Raw genomic sequence first — 24,878 nt, forward strand, 5'->3', positions numbered from 1 at the left:
CATGATTCTTTTCTAGATGTTAACTCAGCTGTCAGACCTGGTGATGCAGAGGAATCACTCCCGATCTTACATCTATAGGTTTAACATTTCATGGGGAATACATTTAGTTGCAAACACTAAGGGTCCCATTGATTTTAATGGGCACTGGATTAGGTCCTTAATATTTAGATCAGAATGAAGATTATTCCAATGTTTCTAAAAAGAGAAAATTGGCTGTTCTCAACACACTTCTTAATTAAATTAACCACTGAACTTCTATCCTATGGTATGGGCAGCTTCTCTGTCAACTATCTGCACAGGGGACTGGAGCATATTATGCAAGTGTGGCAAGTGGATGAAGCCAACAAATCTGGGAATATCATTGTCCAGCAAGTATGGTGTTAGCGTTATATTGCTGATTATGGCAAGTATTGTATACCTTTGTTTAGAAGCCCCAGCAGAAGATAAATTTCATTTTTTAATCCAGTGGTTTATCTAGGGACAATCTATTACCTTCCCCATAGGTTACATGCTACTGCTAACCCAGGAGTGCCTTCTGAAATTCACTCCTTATGTTTTATGTAATTGTATGTAGAGGTTTGGTTTGTGCAACATTTTTGGCAAAATGGCTATTTTCATAGCAAAAACATCTGCAAATACAAATTTTCATGTTTTTTTCAACGCCAAGCCAGCTATGCTACAAAATGGGTCCATTTCCATTGAGCAAATCTGCATGTCCAAACAAAGCTCTTTCATGGAAAATTGAAACAAATTGCAAAAACAAAAGAAAAATTCCTGTAACCTCAAGCAATTTTGAATTTGGCTCCAAATGTTTTGCAAAACCGCCGCTTACGGGCAGCATCGTCACAAAGAAATTGAGCCTATTTTATTCTTAGTGCAAAAATATAACAATGTGTGTACTCGCACAGGGATTGTATGACTACTTCAAAAACAAACATTTACCTTATTACAGTATTGATGCTATAATCATAAATGCACCTCTTTTCTTAGAATGTAATGCTGCAGCCATGAGTTTATACCCCAAAGCAGCAAAGATTTTCTTTTCACAATTACAAATACACACCCACACATCCCTGCCTTCTAAGCAAGGATGTTAAATTGAGGTCTGTGGCCCATCTCTGAGAATCATCCAGGCTAGAAGTTAAAGATCCTCTGGGAATCATCAGAAGGTTCTTATGTTCAAAACTGTGCAATAGTGAACTGTGGCTGAGTGCACAATGACTGGTGATTTTGCCATGCAGCAATTGCGCTATCAGCACCTAACTCCTAGTTTCTTTAAGTTCCTCGGGGTGCTTTAAGACAGAAAAGTGCTCTAGAAAATCAGATTCTATTCCATTCTGTCCCCCTTTTATTGGAGGGAAAACAATTCACAGAGCCACGGGATAGTCCCTAATACAAGCATCTGAATTTCCAGGACACTCAGAAAATTCATATCCATATCTGCTCCACAATGACTCAAGGACCCTCAAGCAATGGCGCACCCCTATGCATCCCTTTGATCTCCCTCTCTTTAAACTTTCTCAGTCCCGCAGCTTTGCCTTCCTTCTGTCTGAGGTTGATTCTTCATTGTCACTGCATCTGAAACAGCCTGCCTTCCTCCTCGCTCTGCTTTCCCTCCTTAAGATGCAGTTCAGACCCCACCTCTTCCATGCTGCCAACAGCTAGGGAGCTGTCACAAGTTCCCCACACCATCACTTACCAGTCCTTCACGCTTCTCCTGATCTACTGCTTCCTCCTACTTATACACCTTCTGATTTTAACTGCTCTACTTTGCAAGAAAGGCATGCTATAATTAAATTGCAATAGATTGTATTCGACACTGGAACAAAAAGGTCTGGTGCTCATCAGCCTATGTCCTCCTCCATTATGAGGTCTGTTACTTTACGGCTATCTACATACAGGATTTGCTCCAGTTTCACTAATGCACTAATTTAATTCAATGGGTACATATGTGTGTGGACACTTGTACACCAGTATAAATCTGGCTTTCATTGGTTTAGTTTGCCTCAAGTTATTTAACTGGGGCAATCAACACTCACACTTGGCCCCGGTATGCGAATTGGTTCTCATCTGTATTTTTAGTGCTAATAGAATCCTGAGAGGAAGGATGATCCAATGATTAGGATCCCTGTTCTGCCACAGACTTCCTGTGGGACCATGGCCAAGTCATCTAGCTTCTCTGTGCCTCCGTTCTTCATCCCTAAAATGGGGGTGAGCAGTGCCCCACCTCACAGGAGTGTTGCGAGGACACGCTCAGATACCATAAGTCCATACAAGTACCACAGATAAACCAGAATGAAATGTTAACAGAAAGGTGGGGTTAGCCTATCTGCTGAAGGTGGATAAATGCAGAGCCAGCCCCATCTATAAGACTAAAGGAGGGTGCATTACACAGGCCACCTAAATTATCCTCCACTAAACTGTGCCCAGACTCCATTTTGGAAACCAGAGATTGATAAATGAAGGACAGCGAGAGAGACCAGGGATATTCAGCTCATACATATGGCATGAGGGCAAGCCGAACATAAGCTACACACACATGGTAAGTTATTGATTCAAGCTTAATTACAGGGATCAAAAGGTCCAGGTACACCTGACTGGAATAAACTCTGATTTCTTCCAATGAAACCAAATACATAATCCACCTTTGCAGTAAGATGGATTCAGTGTAGACTCCATTTTCACTGCTGGTAACGGCTAAAGAGATTTATATTGTAACAAACCACCTTCCGTTTGCAACACTTTTCAGCCTCCTGCGGCTATTTAAAAGGTCTGGGGCAGGGTAGAAGCAGGGGAGCACCAGGCCCTTTAAATAGCCCCTAGAGCCCTGGGATAGCAGGGGGCTTGGGGGCTATTTAAAGGGCCGGGGCTTCAGCTGCATCTGCTGTACCCCCTGCCCTGCCCGCACCAGCCCCGCCCCCCCCCCACCTGCAGCCAGATCTGCACCCCCTGCCCACAGCCAGCCCCTACCAAACCCCCTGCCCTGTCTCCAGCCAACCCCTGCCACACACCCCTGTGGCCCTGCCCAAAGCCAGCCAGCCCCCACATACCCTGCCCACACCCAGCCCCACACCCCCTGCTCTGTCTCCAGCCAACCTCTGCTGCACCCCCACTGCCTGAAGCCAGCCAGTCCCACACTCCTCTGTCTCCAGCCCTGCCAATCCCTGCTGCACCCCCCTGCGGCCCTGCCTTAAGCCAGCCCGCCCCACACACCCCCTATCTCCAACCAGCCCCACACCTCTTGCCCTGCCTGCAGCCTGACCCTACCTCCAGTCAGCCCCTGCCCTGTCTCGAACCAGCCCCATGTCCACTTGTGCCCTGCAGTTCCCAGGGCAGTAACCCTGCACACCTGCTTCAATGAGGGGGGCAGGGAGCAGCTGGGACTCACACATGTGCACACCCCCAGGGAATGGCAGGGACCCACACATGTGAAACAGCAGTGATTAATAACAATCAACAGAATATATGATGCAATGTACATAATATATAATTTTATTATTTATATAGTTATGGAAAGTAAATAATACATGGAAGAAATGGAAGGCTTTTTTTTTTTAAACACACTTTTTTCTTTTTAAGTTATCCCTGCCAGGGCCCTGCCGAAAGTGTTCGAATTGGGCCCCGCACTTCCTAAAGCCAGCCCTGTTCATGGGGTCCTGGGCACCTGCACCTCCCGCTGACTGCTATTATTAGTAACATCACTAGAGAGCCCAGGAACCCTAGTCATAGACCAGAAGCCCGTTACAGTAGATGCTGCACAAACACAGGGCAAAAAAAAGACCGTCCCTGCCCCAAAGAGTTTACAGTCAAAGTGTAAGACAAGAAAGAACAAGTCAATATGGTCAGACAGGGGAGTACAAGGAAACAATGAGACAATATTGGTCAGCATGACAGGTCTCAGCACACCAGCAGCCTAACCATTGACTATATCAACCCTAGTGTCTCACTGCCCTAGTAAGAACAAAGATGCTGTAGTAAGAGTCCCTACCTACCCCGCAGTGATGAATACAAAACAAATGTCTCGACAGACCAGGAGTATTTCAGCAGAAGCTTTGTGTTCAGCTGGACATCTATTGCAGAAGCAGCAACTGCGCAAGCGCGCACACACGCGCACACACACACACACACACCCCCTCTCATAGCAGTACACGAGAGCAGCACCATACCAGCAATCCTGCAGCATGATGGCATATGCATTATCTCTTGCTTTTTTATTCAGGACAAGCTGTAACCAACAAGGGGAATACAGAAAGAACTTTATTAAGTGCTGACTTCTCTGCAAAACAAGAATTGGCACCAGTGTATGCATGCAAAAGTTCTCTGTATTTAAATATTTATTGCAGCTCCACAAAAATGAACAGCAAAGACAAGCCTAATGCATTTGAAACAGCACCAAGCAGTACGTTCAATGCAGCACGCAGTATAAACTGGAAAAAAAAACTGAAATCACAAAGGATAAATGGTTTTATGCCTTGCCTCGCAACTGCACGGGGTTGAACACTGAAATTCTATGATCAGTCTTAAAAAACACAACACTCCGGTCACAACAGATTTGATCGGAATGAGCTTGTATAGGGATTTTGCAAAGATTTCTAAGAAACGGGAAAAAGTTAATGCAATATACAAAAAAAGGTCACCCAGCTGACTCCAGAATTAAGCCACTACTATTTCTACTGGGAACTCATGTGTATTAAAGGTTTGAATATTAAAACTAAAGTTAACGTGAAGGTCAAAAAATGAAACGTGCTCTAATGTTTTTTTAAAAATTAAAATTAGGATCGAAAGTTTAGGAGCAATTTTCTTTATATATGCACACACCTTTAATGGCAAAATGTGATTCTACCATTTTCTCAGCTTGAGATACTGAATTAGGGCGACCAGACAGCAAATGTGAAAAATCAGGACAGGGGGTGAGGGGTAATAGGAGCCTATATAAGAAAAAAGACCCAAAAATTGGAACTGTCCCTATAAAATCGGGACATCTGGTCACCCTATACTTAATGATCACGAATTTGGTGCAGTCAGTGTTTAACTACATAGAATATCAGTGCAATGCAATGATGCCTTTGTTAGGCTTTCAGCATTTTTATATGCCTGCAACTACTGTTTCACGTGCAGGGACGTTCATTTCTGTACACACACGAGCCACACGCTGGAGGTATTCCTGCACAGCAGGTAAAAATCTCACACATTTCATCAAGCCACCTTTGATCCAAATCCACCAGGATGCTAGCTAGTTACACACATGCTGAAATCAAACTGAGGCTGGTCATGAATAGAGAAAGGAAAACAAGAGAGCTGATACATTCCCTGCAGAACTTGTGAAGGCTGAACATCAGCAACATGAAGAGTTAAGGTGAAAAGTCAAGCCCATCTTATGAAGAGAGCAGTTTCCTTCAAAACACAGCAATATGCTGCGCCAGATTACACAAAAACAGCCTGTCTATAGAGGACATTGGTACAGCCTGCCTGAAATCTGCCAGCCATTTCAAACAGGCAAATCTCTACTGGAAACAAAGGCAGAGCTCACAAATGTTAGAGAGAGGAATTCAATATGCTCTTCTAAGGTGAGGGGTTGGAGTCACAAGGAGCTCGGAGATGAGGGGACAAAAACAAAATACAGAGCTTTTGCAACTGGAAAATTTCCTGCAACACACACACACACACACACACACACACACACACACACAAATTGCAGAACTGGAATTAATTTGCAAAGTGGACACAATCAAATTACGCCTGAATAAGGACTGGGAGTGGATGGGTCACTACAAAAACTAATTTCCCCCTGCTGATACTCACCCCTTCTTGTCAATTGTTTGAAATGGGCCATTTTGTTTACATTGGCCTCACTAGCACTACAAAAGTGATTTCCATTCCTTCTTGTCACCTCATGGAGGTGAATGCCTGGCTGCGAAGATGGTGTCGCCAGGAGGGCTTTGGCTTCCTCGACCACGGGATGCTATTCGAGGAAGGACTGCTAGGCAGAGATGGCGTTCACCTTTCGAGAAGGGGAAAGACCCTATTTGCACACAGACTGGCTAACCTAGTGAGGAGGGCTTTAAACTAGGTTTGACGGGGACAGGTGAGCAAAGCCCACAGGTAAGTGGGGAACATGAAGACCTGGGAGATGGGTCGGAAACAAGAGGGAGCATGGACTATAACGGCACAAAGGAGGGTCAGGGCAAAACTGGGAGGCAAGATCAAACCAGTATCTTAGATGCCTATATACAAATGCGAGAAGTATGGGTAATAAGCAGGAAGAACTGGAAGTGCTAATAAATAAATACAACTATGACATTGTTGGCATCACTGAAACTTGGTGGGATAATACACACGACTGGAATGTTGGTGTGGATAGGTATAGTTTGCTCAGGAAGGATAGACAGGGGAAAAAGGGAGGAGGTGTTGCCTTATATATTAAAAATGTACACACTTGACTGAGGTGGAGATGGACATAGGAGAGGGAAGTGTTGAGAGTCTCTGGGTTAGGATAAAAGGAGTAAAAAACAAGGGTGATGTCATGCTAGGGGTCTACTACGGGCCACCTAACCAGGTGGAAGAGGTGGATGAGGCTTTTTTTAAACAACTAACAAAATCATCCAAAGCCCAAGATTTGGTGGTGATGGGAGACTTCAACTATCCAGGTATATGATGGGAAAACAACACCACAGGGCACAGACTATCCAGTAAGTTTTTGGACTGCATTGCAGACAACTTTTTATTTCAGAAGGTTGAAAAAGCTACTGGGGGGAAGCTGTTCTAGACTTGATTTTAACAAATAGAGAGGAACTCGTTGAGAATTTGAAAGTAGAAAGACGCTTGGGTGAAAGTGATCATGAAATCATAGAGTTTTCAATTCTAGGGAAGGGTAGAAAGGAGTACAGCAAAATAGAGACAATGGATTTCAGGAAGGCAGATTTTGGTAAGCTGAGAGAGCTGATAGGTAAGGTCCCATGGGAATTAAGACTGAGGGGAAAAACAACTGAGGAGAGTTGGCAGTTTTTCAAAGGGACACTATTAAGGGCCCAAAAGCAAGCTATTCCGATGGGTAGGAAAGATAGAAAATGTGGCAAAAGACCACCTTGGCTTAACCACGAGATCTTGCATGATCTACAAAATAAAAAGGCGTCATATAAAAAATGGAAACTAGGTCAGATTACAAAGGATGAATATAGGCAAACAACACAGGAATGCAGGGGCAAGATTAGAAAGGCAAAGGCACAAAATGAGCTCCAACTAGCTATGGGAATAAAGGGAAACAAGACGACTTTTTATCAATACATTAGAAGCAAGAGGAAGACAAAGGACAGGGTAGGCCCACTGCTCAGTGAGGAGGGGGAAACAGTAAAGAGAGACTTGGAAATGGCAGAGATGCTTAATGACTTCTTTGTTTTGGTCTTCACTGAGAAGTCTGAAGGAATGTCTAGTATAGTGAATGCTTATGGGAAGGGGGTGGGTTTAGAAGATAAAATAAAAAAAGAGCAAGTTAAAAATCACTTCGAAAAGTTAGATGCCTGCAAGTCACCAGGGCTTGATGAAATGCATCCTAGAAAACTCAAGAAGTTAATAGAGGAGGTATCTGAGCCTCTAGCTATTATCTTTGGAAAGTCATGGGAGACGGGAGGGATTCCAGAAGACTGGAAAAGTGCAAATATAGTGCACATCCACAAAAAGGGAAATAAAAACAAACCAGGAAACTACAGACCAGTTAGTTTAACTTCTGTGCCAGGGAAGATAATGGAGCAAGTAATTAAAGAAATCATCTGCAAACACTTGGAAGGTGGTAAGGTGATAGGGAATAGCCAGCATGGATTTGTAAAGAACAAATCGTGTCAAACCAATCTGATAGCTTTCTTTGATAGGATAACGAGTCTTGTGGATAAGGGAGAAGCGGTGGATGTGGTATACCTAGACTTTAGTAAGCCATTTGATACGGTCTCGCATGATATCCTTATCGATAAACTAGGCAAATACAATTTAGATGGGGCTACTATAAAATGGGTGCATAACTGGCTGGATAACCGTACTCAGAGAGTAGTTATTAATGGCTCCCAATCCTGCTGGAAAGGTATAACAAGTGGGGTTCCGCAGGGGTCTGTTTTGGGACCGGCTCTGTTCAATATCTTCATCAACAACTTAGATGTTGGCATAGAAAGTACTCTTATAAAGTTTGCAGACGATACCAAACCGGGAGGGATTGCAACTGCTTTGGAGGACAGGGTCAAAATTCAAAATGATCTGGACAAATTGGAGAAATGGTCTGAGGTAAACTGGATGAAGTTCAATAAAGACAAATGCGAAGTGCTCCACTTCGGAAGGAACAATCAGTTTCACACATACAGAATGGGAAGAGACTGTCTAGGTAGCAGTACGGCAGAAAGATCTAGGGGTTATAGTGGACCACAAGCTAAATATGAGTCAACAGTGTGATACTGTTGCAAAAAAAGCAAACGTGATTCTGGGATGCATTAACAGGTGTGTTGTAAACAAGACACGAGAAGTCATTCTTCCGCTCTACTCTGCGCTGGTTAGGCCTCAACTGGTGTATTGTGTCCAGTTCTGGGCACCGCATTTCAAGAAAGATGTGGAGAAACTGGAGAGGGTCCAGAGAAGAGCAACAAGAATGATTAAAGGTCTAGAGAACATGACCTACGAAGGAAGGCTGAAAGAATTGGGTTTATTTAGTTTGGAAAAGAGAAGACTGAGAGGGGACATGATAGCAGTTTTCAGGTATCTAAAAGGGTGTCATCAGGAGGAAGGAGAAAACTTGTTCACCTTAGCCTGTAATGATAGAACAAGAAGCAATGGGCTTAAACTGCAGTAAGGGAGATTTAGGTTGGACATTAGGAAAAAGTTCCTGTCAGGGTGGTTAAACACTGGAATAAATTGCCTAGGGATGTTGTGGAATCTCCATCCCTGGAGATATTTAAGAGTAGGTTAGATAAATGTCTATCAGGGATGGTCTAGACAGTATTTGGTCCTGCCATGAGGGCAGGGGACTGGACTCGATGACCTCTCGAGGTCCTTTCCAGTCCTAGAGTCTATGAATCTATGAAAAACTGTTGAGAATAGGCCACTTCCACCTTAATTGATTTGGCTCGTTAGCACTGACCCCCACTTGGTAAGGCAACTCCCATCTTTTCATGTGCTGTGTATTTATATCTCCCTAGTGTATGTTCCACTCCATGCAGGGCCAGCTCCAGGCACTAGTGAAGGAAACACTAGTGAAGGGCGGCCAATAGAAAGGGGCTGCATGTTCGTCCTTTGTTGGGGTGGCACATCTGGGTCTGTGGCAGCAATTCAGCAGCGGCAAGTCAATTGCTTCAGACTTCAGCGGCAAGTCAATCGGGTTTATCTTTTTTTTTTTTTTCCCTCTCCCTCTTTTTTCTTCATCGCTTGGGGCAGCAAAAAAGCTGGAGCCGGCCCTGACTCCATGCATCTGATGAAGTGGGTTTTAGCCCACAAAAGCTTATGCCCAAATAAATGTGTTAGGCTCTCAGGTGCCACAAAGACTCCTCATTGTTTTTGCTGATACAGACTAACACAGCTACCACTCTGAAACCACACACACACACAGAGGTTTCTTTTCTTGGAGACTTAACTCTATTCCTCCGTGATTTCAAGAAGTGAACTTTCCCAAGTGGAATATCCACCATCACTCTCTAGCTGGGTATTTTACCATACATTTGAAGGTATGCTTGGGAAGTTTGCCTCTGATCTCCCCACCTCCACCTGCCCATGCATTCCACAGAACGTTGGGGAGGAGGGGGAGGAACAAGCAGCACTGGATAACATTTGGCTTTGAATCATGCCTCTTTGAATAGAGCATGTTGCTGCTCTCAGAACTGCTGCTGCTCTCTTGCCGACTCTGAACTAGCTTGTGAATGAACAAACATTTCAGGGCTTTTTATCCAACCATGCCTTTTAGTCTCAAATTATATGTCAGCAACAGGAAAAAAAAATAACAACCACCCTCAGGAGGACTTCTGCACAACCAGCATCTCTGTGCTTTTCAGACAAGCCAGTCTGACAGATGGTTTCCCCTGCATTGCTTCAGCAGGTCTTTAACGGTTTTTGAACCTTCCGTAGGAGAAACTTTGGATTTCGCATGCTTAACTTCACCGAATTCAGCACCTCGGAGCCCTTTTCCTCCCACATCCCGAGATTCTTTCCAGCCCTATTTAGGGAAGAGTTCTAATTATATTTTTGCAGCTTACTTTGAATTCACTTTTACAGTCAGGTTAACAGGGACTAGATCTCAGCTGAGTCAGAAGCAGCCAGGCTACAGTATCCGTGGGTTCGGTTTTCAAAAGCTCGTTTGCTTTCAACGTCCATGTGTTGTTTTTCCATTTGGGGGAGATGGAACTGCTCTGCCTTTTTATGAATCAACTGCCCCTGAGGGCAACTGGCTTGAAGTAAACAATTAGAAGGGTTTTTAACATTCTCTGAAACATTTAATAATGCTGGCGCTAGCTTGCCCAACTCCCACCTCTAGATGGAAAAAACAAGTGGCTGACTAAGCCTGGATAGAATACAATCACCTGCCGTCCTTAAAACAAACACACAATGTTAGACAGGTAGGATTATAGGATTTCCCTCTGGGAAACTGTCACTCATGGAGCAGGTTGATATATAACAATTATTATTTTTCTCTTCTCTGGTATCTTCTCCAATGCATGGCACAAATACGGATGCTGAAATGGGGGAAATCTTCTCATACTGCTCTGCTAGGTAGGTCAGTCTAGAAGGTCTACAGTATCCAGCTCTCTGTGCATCCTCATATGTAAGATGGTCTTGAAGTTCGGGGCGAGGATGAGGCATTAGAACAGATGTTTTATTTCCAGCTCCCTCCCAGGTGCTCTCCTCTTTCAAATTCCACACTACATCCTCTGGGAATTTCCCAACAGGTGTGCCGATTAGCCTTCCTGCTCCAAAACCACCACTCTCTAGCATAAGAAAAGAGCTGCCCCAGTATAGAGCTTATGACACAGTCAGACACATCTCCTTTCAACCAGCAGAGAGCAGTGGTATACAGAGGCACAGTAGCTACTTGACTTGCGAGGTACTGGCTGCAGTTCTGCAGTTAGATTGAGTTTGCAATATACTTCTGCAAAGGGTTACATGCATAAAAAAGGCCGGTTGTAACGTATGTAGCATGGCTGGAAGTATCAAAGCCAGACATAGTCAAACCAGAATAAGGCACACGTTTAAGAGTGAGGGTGATTAACTACCAAGGAAAGTAGCAGTTTCTCCATCTCTTGGTCTTTACATGGAGCCTGGAGGCCTTTCTGGCAGACATGTTTCAGCCAAATGCAAGTTACTGGACTCAACACAGTAGTAACTGGAGGAAAGTCGGTGTTATTTAGGCCTGGCTAGATCAGTGGTTCTCAAAACTTTTGTACTGGTGATGTGACCCCTTTCACACAGCAAGTCTCTGAGTGCAACCCCCCTCCCTCGTAAATTTAAAACATATTTTTAATATATTTAAACATCATTATAAATGCTGATGGCAACGCAGGGTTTGGGGCAGAGGCTGAGCTCGCGATCCACCATGTAATAATCTCACGACCCCCTCAGGGGTCCTGCCCCCCAGTTTGAGAACTCCTGGGCTACATGATCTAATGCCCTCTTCTGGCCTTAAAAAGACCTCTATGAATGCTACATGTTTTTCTGTAGAACGCAACACTGTGTACATTTCCTACAATAGCCCATAGAGCAACAATATCAAGTGGCTTATTAAACTGCTAGCCTCATTTAAATAAATAAGTGAAGCCACAATGGGGCGTTTATCACGATTAACAGAGCAGCGTGGATTGGGATCACAGCAGCACATGGATACGATGAGGCGAGAATGTTGGAGTCAGATACGGTTTACATCTAGGTGCTGAAGAAGGCGGAGAACATAAGAGGCTACAGTTGGAGCTAAGGCAGAGCTTAGCCAGTGTGGGAAAGAGACTTTTCCCTGTTGAACAGGCTTCTCCAAGCCCACAGAGCCAGCTGGAAGAGATGCCCAGGAGGCAATTTCAGTTTCTCCCCTAGTAGAAACACTGCAGTATAGTAGCTGCTGGCTAGAAAATTAGTCAAGCGAATGCTTTCTGTCTCTCTCCTGACCTTCTGACTGGGCCAGGGAGCAAATGCAAGTATGAATGAATCTCTGGGCATAATACGACATACGCACCTCTCCCCTCTCTCCAGAAATCGCAGGACTTGAGCTTGCGCCAGCCTCCCAAGCAGTAATTCAAACAGTCCATGTGCTCACAGGCCAGAGACAACGTTGGAGCAGAAACTTTCACGACAGGTTGGCGTTTTTTAAATACAGAAACGCAGGGCGAACTGTGCAGTACCCTTCACTGGCCTCTTTCAGTGGGACGGCTCAAGAGACGGACCCTTTCATGATCTGGAGAGGAGATGGGTGCCACCAAAATCAAGAAAACCCTATCAAAACATCAGGAAAGGACACCCCTATGACTGAGTCGGTCACAGGATACATAGACGTCTCTGTGAGCACATGCAGCCCAAAAGGCTGTGGGATCTGGGGCAAGGGGCAGGATGCAGAGACCCCATGGCACTGGGATCCGCCTCCTGCATGCTGCACAGCATTCCACCCCAGGCAAGAGTGTTATTATTAGGAAGGCGGGGGGCATGGCAGGAAACCTTCAGCTGCTGCAGGCTTGCTCTGGTGGAGGTCTGGAACCCAGGGAGGAGAGGGTAGATGATACACCTTCAGAATTCTCCTGCACCAAGTCCATTTACTTGCGCTTGACCGAGGAGAGAGGATTTAGGCCCATTGATAAAAGTCAGGGTGCCAAATTCTGCTCTCTCATTCATGCTGGGCTAAACCCAGAGTCACTCCAGTGGCGGCAACAGAGCAACTGGACTGGCCTGGGTAACACAGCAGTATCTGGCCCAGTAAGGAAGGCCTGGTGGCTGTCTCCATGGATGTGCGAGATGTTAGATTGTTACACAGACACGGTTGCATCCCATGCTTACTCGGGGTGGCTCTTTCCCCAAGTAGCTGGACAACTTAGAGGTCTGAGCCCACTGCTAAGCTTTGAGCTAACAGGGCTGGGTCTTTTAGCTCATGCAATAGAGGCTCATGCTTTCAGATCCAGAGGTCCATGGTCTTCTCCCCACTGCCAGCCACCCATGCTGGGCATCATCATACATTGGTACCCCCCGAAAAAGGCTAGACCGCAATTTAAATGGGTTTTAAAAACAAGGAGGAGAGGAAAAGCCCACCAACTAACTAAAGGAATGCAAGAGGCCAAGAGATACTGACAGGGACACTAAGAGAACCAAGCTTGAAGACTGAACAGCACAAACCAAATAGCAAATACCGAGCATGTGACAGGCCTGTGGCGGGCAGTGAAGCTTTGTAGCGTGACAATCTACCTTCCAATGCATCAGCTCAAAGCAGGACACCATTTATATGGTTCACCCTAGAACAGACGGGTCCCCCTGGAGCCGTCCCTCATAGCAGCCATACGTCTGGTCTCCCAGGAACCAGGATGCACAGTTGAAATCTCTCTACATACTGCACATGTGTGCACTTATCAGGACAGGTCAGCAGGGCGCCAGGAAACGGGCACCCAGGCACAACTCAGATCAGTCCAGTTAGATTCTGCCCCCCATGCAGAGAAATCCTGTGTTAATTACAGGCTCTTCTCCTCCAGCAGCCTCTTGAGCTGAAATTCTGACTTATCAGGGCTAAGAGAAGTTGTAGAAATGGGCCCACACTATAATAATCAGCTTCAAATCCCTCCTAGTTCCAGGGTGTCTAGCTCTGAGGATTTGACTTGTCCTATTTGAGGGGCTGGGGAGGGATAACCAAAATGTAGATGTGGCTCTGAGTTTGAATCAGACACCTCATGAGTTCAGGGAGGCTCCAATTCAGCGGTTTCATCTTTATCTACCTAATTTTGATTTTTGGTGTAAGTCAGTCTCCTTGCCAGCGAAGGATTAATTTCTAGATCCTACAGCAAAAGTCAGTGTTGTATTGTCTTTCGTTGTACAGTAGTTCACACACACGGCATTGGGTGTTCTCAGCTAACTTAACAAAACTCTCCTTGAAAAACCCTTCTGCTCCCATCCTGATATCCTGAAACTTCCAGGATATGTTGGGACCCCAGTTTGTTCATTTATTTACTAAAAGAACTCCTATCCCAGTGTCTACGTATCATTTTCAGCAATTAAAGAGAGACATCCATACACAATCAAATCAGTACATCAAATACAGTAGCATGGCCCTGCCACATACAACCATAGTCAACAAAAATTAACTTACAAAACAAAATCTCCCCACCCAAAGTTTCCAAAAGAACTGCCTACCTCCCCTCAGCCTTCCCCAAATGCCTTCACAGTATGTCTACACTTACCGGATCAACGCTGTGGCAATCGATGCACCAAGGGTCAATACAGCGGGTCTAGTGAGGACCCGCCAAATCGACTACTGATCACTCTCCCGTCGACTCCGCTACTCCACCAGAATGAGAAGCGTAAGGTAAGTTGACAGGAGAGTTTCTCCCATCGACCCAGTGCAGTGTAGACACCACAGTAAGTCAACATAAGCTACTTCAACTCCAGCTGTTATTCATGTAGCTGGAGTTGCATAACTTAGGCTGACTCACCCCAGTAGTGTAGACCAGGCCTCTGTCTCTTGTCTATTTAGATTGTAAAGTCTTTGGGGCAGTGCTTGTACAGCCCCTAGTACAATGAGGCCTTGCTGAGGCCTTTATGTGCTTCTGTGATACAAGTCAATAAGAATAACAAAAATGGATTTTCCAGGATGCCCCCTAGGTCAATAGATTTAGGCTATTTTGTTCCAGGACTAGGAAACTAATTCCAAAACGTAGGGGCCCTCTTGGGGAATCAATCTTCTTGTAATGGAAGATTTGATTTCAGCTTGCCCAGATGCATTGGATGGGCAAAGCCATGTAGCATTACACAGATATCTGGGCTCAAAGTAGGGAGGGATAGCTCAGTGGTTTGAGCATTGGCCTGCTAAACCCAAGGTTATGAGCTCAATCCTTGAGGGGGCCATTTAGGGATCTGGGGCAAAAATCTGTACTTGGTCCTGCTAGTGAAGGAAGGGGGCTGGACTCGATGACCTCAAGGTCCCTTCCAGTTCTAGGAGATATATAATTGGAGATATACCTATAAAGAGGTTTTGGAAGGAGGTAGGTGGCAGCAAGCAGATGCAGCTCTGTGGTAGGGATTATCAAATGGGCTCCCTTGTGATCTTCACACTACAAGGCTGAATCTAATACCTACAAAGTGAAACTCATGTTACCATCTCCTGGGTTCCATGGAGTGATTAGCCAGGTCGTTTCCTTACCCAATACGCTCCTGCTCCATTTCTTCCATTTTCTCTGCTCGAGCTATTACTCGGTTGATGATCTCCTTCTCTTCATCTGTCAGCTCTTCATTTTTCTGTTGCCTTTCTGGCTGGTTTCCACGTAACAACCATCCAGCAGGGAGTCTAGAAAGCACACAAAGGCAGTGAGTCTGGGAGCGGGAGGACAGGTACATTATACAAGCACAGGGCCCACTAGAAATATGTTTCCCAGAATAGAAAGAGTGCAGACAATAGGCACACAGAGAGTGAGCTTTATAATTGTCTCATGTTTACCAGTTCTCTCCTCATTTATAGGTTTTAACCACTTGTTGAATCTCCATGCATGGGAAAAACTCCTTGTCAAAATTGACTGAGTGCCACCTTACAGTCTACCAGCCATCAGTAACTGCATTAGCCACCAGCATCTGTAATGTCCATCCTGGAAATTGTATCAGCAGCTGTGAAATTGGCTGTTGACATTTGAAATGAGAGATGGGAAGCTGTTTCCCCACTTAAACTCCTCTCCCTCCCTCTCCAATCCTCCACTTTTCCACACACTGGTAATGCTTTGACCACCACAGAATGAAGGCTCTATAGAGGAAAGATAGGTCTCTTTTGCAGACAGCACCAATTGTCCAAGCTGTAAGAAAAGTGGTGAGAACACCACCTGGGTAGAAGAGCTGAGATTCTTTTACCCAGCTCTGAGCATTTTCTTAGCTAAATTCTTCCCCCAATACATCCTTTGCTGCTTACTCAATTCCAGTGACACTGCTCACAACAGGGACACCAAAAATACGACAAGTCCTATTATCCCATTTGGAAATGGACTGTGTTTCTGCAGAGTCTCCATGAAATTATCACAACTCCCATTTCTGCTTAGAACAGGCAACACCAAACAGATACTTATTAAGAGGGAGGGGAAGGGATAGCTTAGTGGTTTGAGCATTGGCTTACTAAACCCAGGGTTCTTGAGGGGGCGGGACAAACATCTGTCTGGGGATTAGTCCTGCTTTGAACAGCGCGTTACACTAGATGACCTCCTGAAATCCCTTCCAACTCTGATAGTTTATGATTCTAGCAGATATGGCTCCTCTGCTAGGTTCTCTCACACTGTTTTTGCAAGAGGAACCTAACGGAAAGCAGAGCTTCCAATATGATGGGTTAAAGTAGCTGGATGCATTAGTTTAACTAAAACGAGACTACCTTGATCATGAGATGTAGACCTTCCTTGGTTCTTTACCAGAATTCAGGCTTTGTGAAGAACTAGCCATTAACCCATTCCTATTTTGTATGCATCTATACAGGAACTGCACATTTTGATTTGCTGACCCAAGTCCAGACATGGTTAACAAAATAATAGACATTATTTGAAACGACTAATTGCCTAGGATCTCATTAGAAGGTGAGAGGCGTATCTGCCTAATTTCATTCTGCTTTAGCTAGTCAATCTATACCATTCCATGCAGACACAAAATGACTATCCTCTTCCTTTCTCTCTTTCTCCCCCCCAACCTTTTTTAATTCGAAATGTATATAAACATCCCTGGGATGATCTTCCTTTTGTTTCTCCAAACTCAGTTCCCCTTGCACAAAGGACACAACTGATAAATAGGGAGAGGCAATTTTGAAGATTCCCTCCCATACGCCCCTGTGTCTTTGTATCGTGATGTGGAAGGAAATCTCTGGAGAACAAAATTGGTTTGACAAACCGAACCTGCTGTTCTGAAATGAAAATCCATTTCATAGTGGCTCGTTTTCTGATGTTGCTTTCCGTTCACCTGGGTCCCACTGGGAAGATTGTACAGGGGGAGGAAAGCAGGATATGTTCAGTGACCAGCTCAATCAAAAATAAATAAAACATCCCGTCACAAGACTGGCAGCCACCTAGCACAGTACATGACCTTTTCAGTCAAGTATCAGTCCCCACAGAGATGAATCTCCCAGAAGCCACTGCCCGTCCTCTAGACTAATGGGCTAGCATAATCTTCTGTGGGTCACAGATAGTTGACAACCAGCATATCTAAAAGGCTGCAAGCCCAATCCTGCAATGTACTGAGTGCCCCCAGCAGTCTTGTCTACACTAGGGACATTTTTAGAACATTTCTCTCATGTAGACATGGCTCAGGAGTTGAAAGCACTCAGCGGCCCCCCATGAGGTGTTCAGGCCCAGATTTAGGGCACTGCAATGGTAAGTGCAGCAATGCCAATTAATTTAGGAGTCTAAAAATCTCATAAGTGCCTAAATCCCTTTAGGAAATGAGATTTTTAAGACTCCTACATCAGTTAGGCATTGCGATGCTGAGCACAGCAATGTCTCAACATCTTTAAAAATCTGGGCCTTTGAACTACACACCCTAATTGTAAGAGAAGCTTGTTTATTCTCAAAGTGTAGGAGTCACACAACTATAATATCCAAGTACAACCTCGGAAAAATGCATCCCCATAGATCTAACACAGTTCAAGGGAGGAAGAAGACCGCACTCTCTGTTTGCAGCTTGCTAATATGGGGGTTATTGCTCTATATTACATGTGTCTGTAGGGCCGGTCGGAACATTTTCAATTAAATGAAATTTTGTCAAAATATGCAATTTCATCGGAGCGGGAAATGTTTCAGTGATGGCCTCATCAGCAGAAAAGATTTTTGGTTGAGAGAAGAGGTGGTAGGAGATCCCAATTCATAACCCTGCTCTGTCTGAATCAGAGTGATCTGGATGAAAAAACTCTGCTCTGAATTAGTTGGAGCACAGACATGAATGAGGCGCTCACACACAAATTGTTTTTGTTCTGCATTGCAGTGAAAACAAAACCGAGTTGGAAACCTCAAAAGTTGCTGCGAAATAGAGTTGTCATCCTCTAGTCAGCAGTAACCCCATGCTTGGTAGCACGTCCCAGCTAACATGTGCACTGCTTTGAATGTTCATCCCATCATACATTACTACACAGCCCTAGGTAACACATTTACCTTGGGGGAAAAACTACCTTGAAAAGAACACTAGAGCTTTGTCTGAAATTCACCGAAGGATCAAAATCTAGGCTTAGGGTCAACCCCTTAGAGATAAGAACTCTCATTTACTTCTCTTTTGTTGATTCCAGAGGAGTTTGACATTCATCTGCTGAAACACTTACAAAACGGTAAATGTAAAATTACTATTATAACTAAACCCACTTCCTCTAAATGTTCTCTTCCCCAGCTCCAAAAGCTCAATAACTTCCCAGCCAGGAGACGTGGCTGCAGAATTCCTCCTCTGATTTGCAGGATTATTTGCTAAATATACTATGAAGTTAGCTAGTCCCCATTCCTCTCCATTCCAGAATCTTTAGGCAAAAAATGGGGTTGTTCATTTATTTAAAACAGCACCATGCAGCCAAAAGAAATCCTGAGCAATTCAGCCCATTCCCACAGCATAGGAATGTAATGAGATGGAGGGATTCAGGATTCTAAAGGTTTAAAAATCCTGTAGAATGGAATGGGGAGGAAAGAATGGCAACATTTTCAGTCACTTTCAAGGGGACTTCGGCCCATTTGAAAATTGCACAAACCAATAGGATCCTGTAGAAATTACTCTCAAAACCTACAGAAATGAATAGAGACTTAGCGCTCTGGTCTAGAGTTGTCCAAGTGGGACTGAAAAGTCTATCGAAAGGCTCCCGTTCTCTGTTATGCTCTGTGGCACTTTGCTCTGAGGGTCCTGCCCTCAGAGATGAGCCATTTGTCCTAGTCATGGAGGGAACTTCTGAAAAACACATGTCCTGCTGTTGAGCTGCAGGCTGGGTCCTAACGCACCAAGTCAAGGAGCTCCGCACACAGCACAGGAATCTGCACGCACAGAACAACTGGAAGGATCGGGGTCTTAGGGTCAGATTTTCAAAGGTCTCTAAGCACCAGAAGATGCAGCTAGGCACCTACTGGGATGTTCAAAAGCGTCTAACCAGCTAGAAACCCAACTCCCATTGAAATTCCTTGGGAAGAGTCACCCTAGGCATCTACCTGCATATTTTGGCACTTATATACCTTTGAAAAGCTGGCCCTTTAGTGACAGATGCCCTGATTCCGCAAACACTTACCACATACTTACTTTTCAGCAAGTTGAATAGTCCCATTGAAATCAATGGGACTTTAAATTAAGCACATGCATATTTTCACATAAGGGCCTAACTCGTTACGCTTAACTCTCCATCACCAGACAGACTGAAGGCACCAATGATAGACTGTAAAAGCAGCAAAGAATCCTGTGGCACCTTATGGACTAATAGATGTTTTGGAGCATGAGCTTTCGTGGGTGAATACCCACTTCGTCAGATGCTGTATTCACCCACGAAAGCTCATGCTCCAAAACGTCTGTTAGTCTATAATGTGCCACAGGATTCTTTGCTGCTTTTACAGATCCAGACTAACACGGCTACCCTTCTGATGCAATGATAGACTGAAAGCACCAATTATAATGTGAGGTTCCACGTTAAATCAGACCAAGTTTCCCTGCTGTTTCTGACAGCTGTGTAACAAAAAGTGAACAACTTAAAACAAAAATCCTCACACACACACACACACACACCAATGAACAGGCTTTTAAAATAGAGAAAAAACTCTTTGGCTGATGCACATGGGACTCTTGCAACATCTCTGGAGTGAGTATGTGGAATTCAACTCGCTGCCCTGCTTACGTGTAAAGTGAATCCTGTTTGCTGTTATTTGTACCAAGCGTGGACGGGAGGGCAGCACTGTGACGGATTGTTGCACACTTCCTCCTCCATATCCCACACGGCGATCTAATGCATGAGAGCTATGGAGGGAAGACTCCGATATCGTGAAGGGGAAGGAGACAGAAAGAGACCCAAGAGCATTAAACATATTGGGGGAGGAGGGGAGGAAGTGGTAGACTTCTTTTAATGTTAGATCCCATAGGAAATAACTTCAGTTACAAAGATTCCCATAGCAACTTCATAGCTCCCAGCTAACGTAAATAGCCGCCAGAGTTTCAGAAAGCCTTTGTCAAAAATCTTTCCAGGCTGGTGATACATTTGTTTATTCCAAACTCACTCCAGTCCCAGGCTGACTAGATCTGACTAGCCCCAGCTCAGCCCATGCTCCCTGGCCAAACTGGCTCTTCCAAAGCCAGGGTAAGCTTTATAGCTCCAGAATCCCGCCTCCAACAAACTCTAGCCAATCAGCAACCACTCTTAGTGATGGCCACTCCAACACACAAAGCTACTACACAATCTGCGCGCTAACGTGTCTCTGTTATGTTAGAGACAGGGGTTCCTGTCCCAGCTCTTCCTGATGTGAGCTTGTGCAACTCCTCAGTTATGTTACCTGTGAAATGGGTGAATGCTAATTAGCCTCCAACGTCACAGTAGGAGACCCCAGCTAATAATTAGGGTTGTGAAGGGCACAGAACTATTAAATAGCAATCAGCAGAAGATCTGGGGCAAGAACTCTGAGCCTGCAGTTTAGAGCACCTTCCCCTAGATTACAGGAGACTGATGGATGTGGGGATGGTGTGTCCTCCCCACTCCCAATTTTGCTTCCTGAACATCATGCAAAGACCTACAGTAGAGGCCAGAGTTGGGTTAATCATGAGAGACTAATCAGATTTGGCAACACCGATTCCCACCATGGAAACACAAAGTAAATGCATAAGGGTTTGGCATTTGTCTGTGAAAGACATGGATAGACAGAAGCTGTGCCACACTCAGAGGCCCCCAGTTATTTAATCTGGGCTTTGCAATAAGTTCTTCGTGATGAATTTATTTCAGGCTGCGCTGACATCATGCAAATAGACCTTTGCCTTCCAAACGCTACCTAAAGGGGTTTTCAGAAGATCCCATTTTTAGATTAGCAGGTCCTTCTATTGCAGTTTGCAGATCACAAAAAATAAATTTAACAGGGGTGTAGTGACAAGTAATTTATTGCCAGTAAAGATTAACACTTGCAAAGAGGAAAAAATTTAGGAGGCCTGTTTCATACAGAGAAAAGCAATTTCCTTTCCTAAACTATTTCCATAATTGCAAGTTAAGCAAATGATCCAGTTACATTTTATACAATATTCTTTCCCTTATTTGTCAGCTAGACTGTGCAACAACACAATGGACTCCTTCTCTTGTCAGATATGACCCCTGCACACAAAACATTTCATTATGTTTAGATTTTTCTTAATTGTTATTCTTAACATTTCAAAATATCCCATTTGAAACAAAAACAGTGCTTCCAAGTGATTGTAGTCTGTAAATAGGAGGACCAGATGTCCTGATTTTTTAGGGACAGTCCCGATTTTGGGGTCTTTTTCTTATATAGGCTCCAATTACTCCCCACCCCCATCCTGATTTTTCACATTTGCTGTCTGGTCACCCTATTTGCAAACTTATTGACTACCATGTTAGTTCTGTATGTTACTGTTCTGCACAGAAAGAGCTAATCAACCACTAAAATTGCTAATGATGGGAGTAAGAGGATGTTTAAGAGAGAGGTTAAGATCAGAAGTTAGTTCCCAGTTCACATGCTGGTATCGCATCAGGAGAGATTACAATTATATTCCCTTTCTGCACAGCAATTTCCTAGGCAAGCTGCTTCACTGTGTTTGCAAAATAAACAAGCACAGATTCATCTCTGTGTTGGGGGTGGGCGGGAGGAAAGGTCTACAAGGAAAACATCTGTCAACATTTTATTAAACATTCCACTGCCTAGGCTGAATTTCAAACCCTAGTATAAAACCATGTATTGTAAGCACATGGATGCATCTTGCTTCAGGTATCTCGGACAACTAATCAGTTAAAGTGATGGTCCTATTCGACCACTTAATGGAGAGTGAATAATCCATAAGATGTCCTGAATGATCCTACAGAACTTTAACACCCCATTAGAGACATACGCTACACGTTATCCTCCAGTTGAGAGGACAGACTTGAAGGCTGATGAGCACAGTGCGAATACTACCCATCCCCAACGCCCAAGTGCAATCAACAGGAGGTGCACATCAGGTAGCAAGATAACCAAGGCTGAATTCAGTCTCAGGGCCTGCTCAGCGCACGTTTGGTACAGAACGCACCTGCACTGCCTGGCATTGGAAAACAGGTCGCTGATGTGTTCTTGCACTGAAGGGCATGGTGCTGCTGCTGGCAAACCACTCAGTCAAACTAGCTACTCTTAACTTATTCAGGGTTATGACACCTGAGGGCATTCTGTGCCAACACATTAAAAATTCTGCACCAAAAAAATAGCAAATATTGTGCACAATATTTTAAAATTCTGCAGGTTTTATTTGTCAATAAGTAAATGCAGAGGCTCCAGCATGGCAGTGCACAAAGCAGGGAGACCACGCTGCAGCCTCCCCACCCCCGATCCAGGGGAGACAGACTCAGCGATGAGGCTGCATTTGAGACAGCACAAGGCCTGGACCTGTCCCAGAAACAGCCTGGGGCCCTGCCCCTCTGCACCAGGCTCAACCAGGCAGGATCCAAGTGTGCAGGGGCTCAGATCTGGATGCACAGTGGCTCGTTGGAGGGAGGGGTTCCAGGTGCAGGAGCAGTGGGACTCTGCAGGAGCTTCCAGGTGAAGTGGTTGGGGCTCAGCAGAAGGGTCGGGGTGCTGGGGGTGTGGGGCTTGGTGGGGTAGGGGTCTGGGTGTAGCTAATTAGGGGTCAGTGACATGGGGGTCTGGATGTGGGGGCTCAGGGTGGTACAGGAGTGTGGGGCTCACCACAGTGCAGGAAGCTCAATGGGGATGGCCTGGGTGCAGGGGTGGGGATCCAGAGGCACGGGGTCTGGGTGCGGGGGGCTCCAGATGCAGAGGTTGAGGTTCAGTGGGGTAGTGCTCGGGTATGGAGGGCTAGGGGGTTTGGGTGTACAGGGTGAGGCTTGGGGGGGGGTGAGTATGGGAGGTCCGGATGCATGGTGGTTGGGCAGATGGGGGAGCAGCTCCCCGTACAGTGACCCCTCCCCTTCACAGCTGAGGACCAATGGGGGCAGGAAGCAGGGGAGCATGCTGAGCTTCCTGCAGCCGGGGGAGCGTCTGACACAGCCCCAGCCACTCCTTGCAGGGGAAGAGGAAGGAGCCACTGGCTGGGGTGTCCCTGCAGTGATTTACCTCTCCGATGGCTGCTCCAGATGCCTGAAATGATGTACCTGCATAGCTAGGGAGTGGGGTGTGACTGCTCTTGCAGCTTCTCTGTCAGAAAGTCATTTTTCTGTGGGGAAGCAAAGAAATCTGCAGGGGACATGAATTCTGAGCAGCGCAGTGGCACATAATTCCCCCAGGAGCAGTTTATATGGGACATGGAGAACAGAGAGCACCTAGCCAGGACTGCAAATGCTTTTGCCATCACTGCAGCACAAGCAAAACTGAAATCGATTAAACATCCCAAAAGCACTCAAACAGCAACCATCAATGCACCCCTCCTTCTCCACAGCCCTAGGGAAAGAGATGCACTTTGCAGCACACTGTGGAAGGCAACAGCCGCGGGCTATTTCAATTCAAGGGGCAAGAGGCGAATCCCACATTCAGAGGCTCTTAAAGACAATACTTTGACAGCTGCTTCCTCCCCATTAGACCGCTGGGACTCTGCTCAAGCACTTCTACTGACCATGGCTACAGCTAGGGTTGGCCGCACCCCAGAACTTCTGTTCCACGGGAAGTTCTGACATTTTCGATTCTTTCCAAGATGAATCGGAACAAAAAAACTGAAATTTTTGACATTTCCAGTGGAACAAAAATTCCCAAAACACCTCGCGTTTGGGATTTGACCTTTGATAAGGTCAAAAGTTTCATTCCGATAATGTCAGAGCATTACACAATTATTAGTTTAGAATGTAAAAATCCAAACAAAATGAAACATGACTGAAATGAGAAAGGTGTAACAGTTCATTTAGACTTCTTCCGGTAGAAATTAACACATTCCTGCAAAACATTTTGATTTTGACTAACCAGCATTTTCTAATGGAAAACTATTCCATAAAAACAAAATAATTTGGCTGGCTCTTCCTATGGTGGCAGAGCACAGAAAAAGGCCATCTTCTCAGGCAGACAGGCCCCAAGCTGCTAAGGGTACATCTACCCTGAAATAAAGGACCCGCTGCATGGCCGTGGCTGGCCCGGGTCAGCTGACTCAGGCTGCAGGGCTAAAAATTTCCATGGAGACATTTGGAATCAGGCTGCAGCCCAGTTTCTGGGACTCTCCCCATTGTGAGGTCCCAGTACACAGGGTCCAGCCCAAGGCTGAACATTTACATACAACTTTTACAGCCCCTCAAGTCCGAGTCAGCTGACCCAGGCCAGCCATAGGTGTTTAGCTGCAGTGTAGACACCCATAGGGCTCTATAGGTCAAAAAAGCAGTGCCTCGGACTCCACCCTGCAGCCAGCTGGCCTGCATAGAGCCCAGAGCACTGTGGCTAACAGCCATGTATTGGAAGCGATTTATTTTTCCACTGCGATGGGAGTTGGTAAGTTTCCTGTAGAGACGGACCCAAGCTTTGATGTTTGGATCCGGATCTGAACAGCCCCAAATTCCAAGGGGATCTGGATCACGGGGAAGGTTCAATACATTACAA

The 24,878-nt window shown here is 45.2% G+C and overlaps 1 protein-coding gene across 8 annotated transcripts in view; it reads right to left on the bottom strand.

Annotated features, from left to right (window-relative positions):
* RPH3A (rabphilin 3A) overlaps nt 1–24,878 on the bottom strand; it is a 119,271-nt gene that overhangs the window by 51,448 nt on the left and 42,945 nt on the right. For all 8 annotated transcript variants that reach the window (XM_030583239.1, XM_030583240.1, XM_030583241.1 and 5 more), the window contains one exon: nt 15,338–15,481. In XM_030583239.1, the coding sequence (XP_030439099.1) occupies nt 15,338–15,481 (144 nt within the window). The remainder of the gene's footprint in view (nt 1–15,337; nt 15,482–24,878) is intronic.

Source organism: Gopherus evgoodei, chromosome 13 (genome assembly GCF_007399415.2).
Source record: "Gopherus evgoodei ecotype Sinaloan lineage chromosome 13, rGopEvg1_v1.p, whole genome shotgun sequence".
Lineage (NCBI taxonomy): Eukaryota > Metazoa > Chordata > Testudines > Testudinidae > Gopherus > Gopherus evgoodei.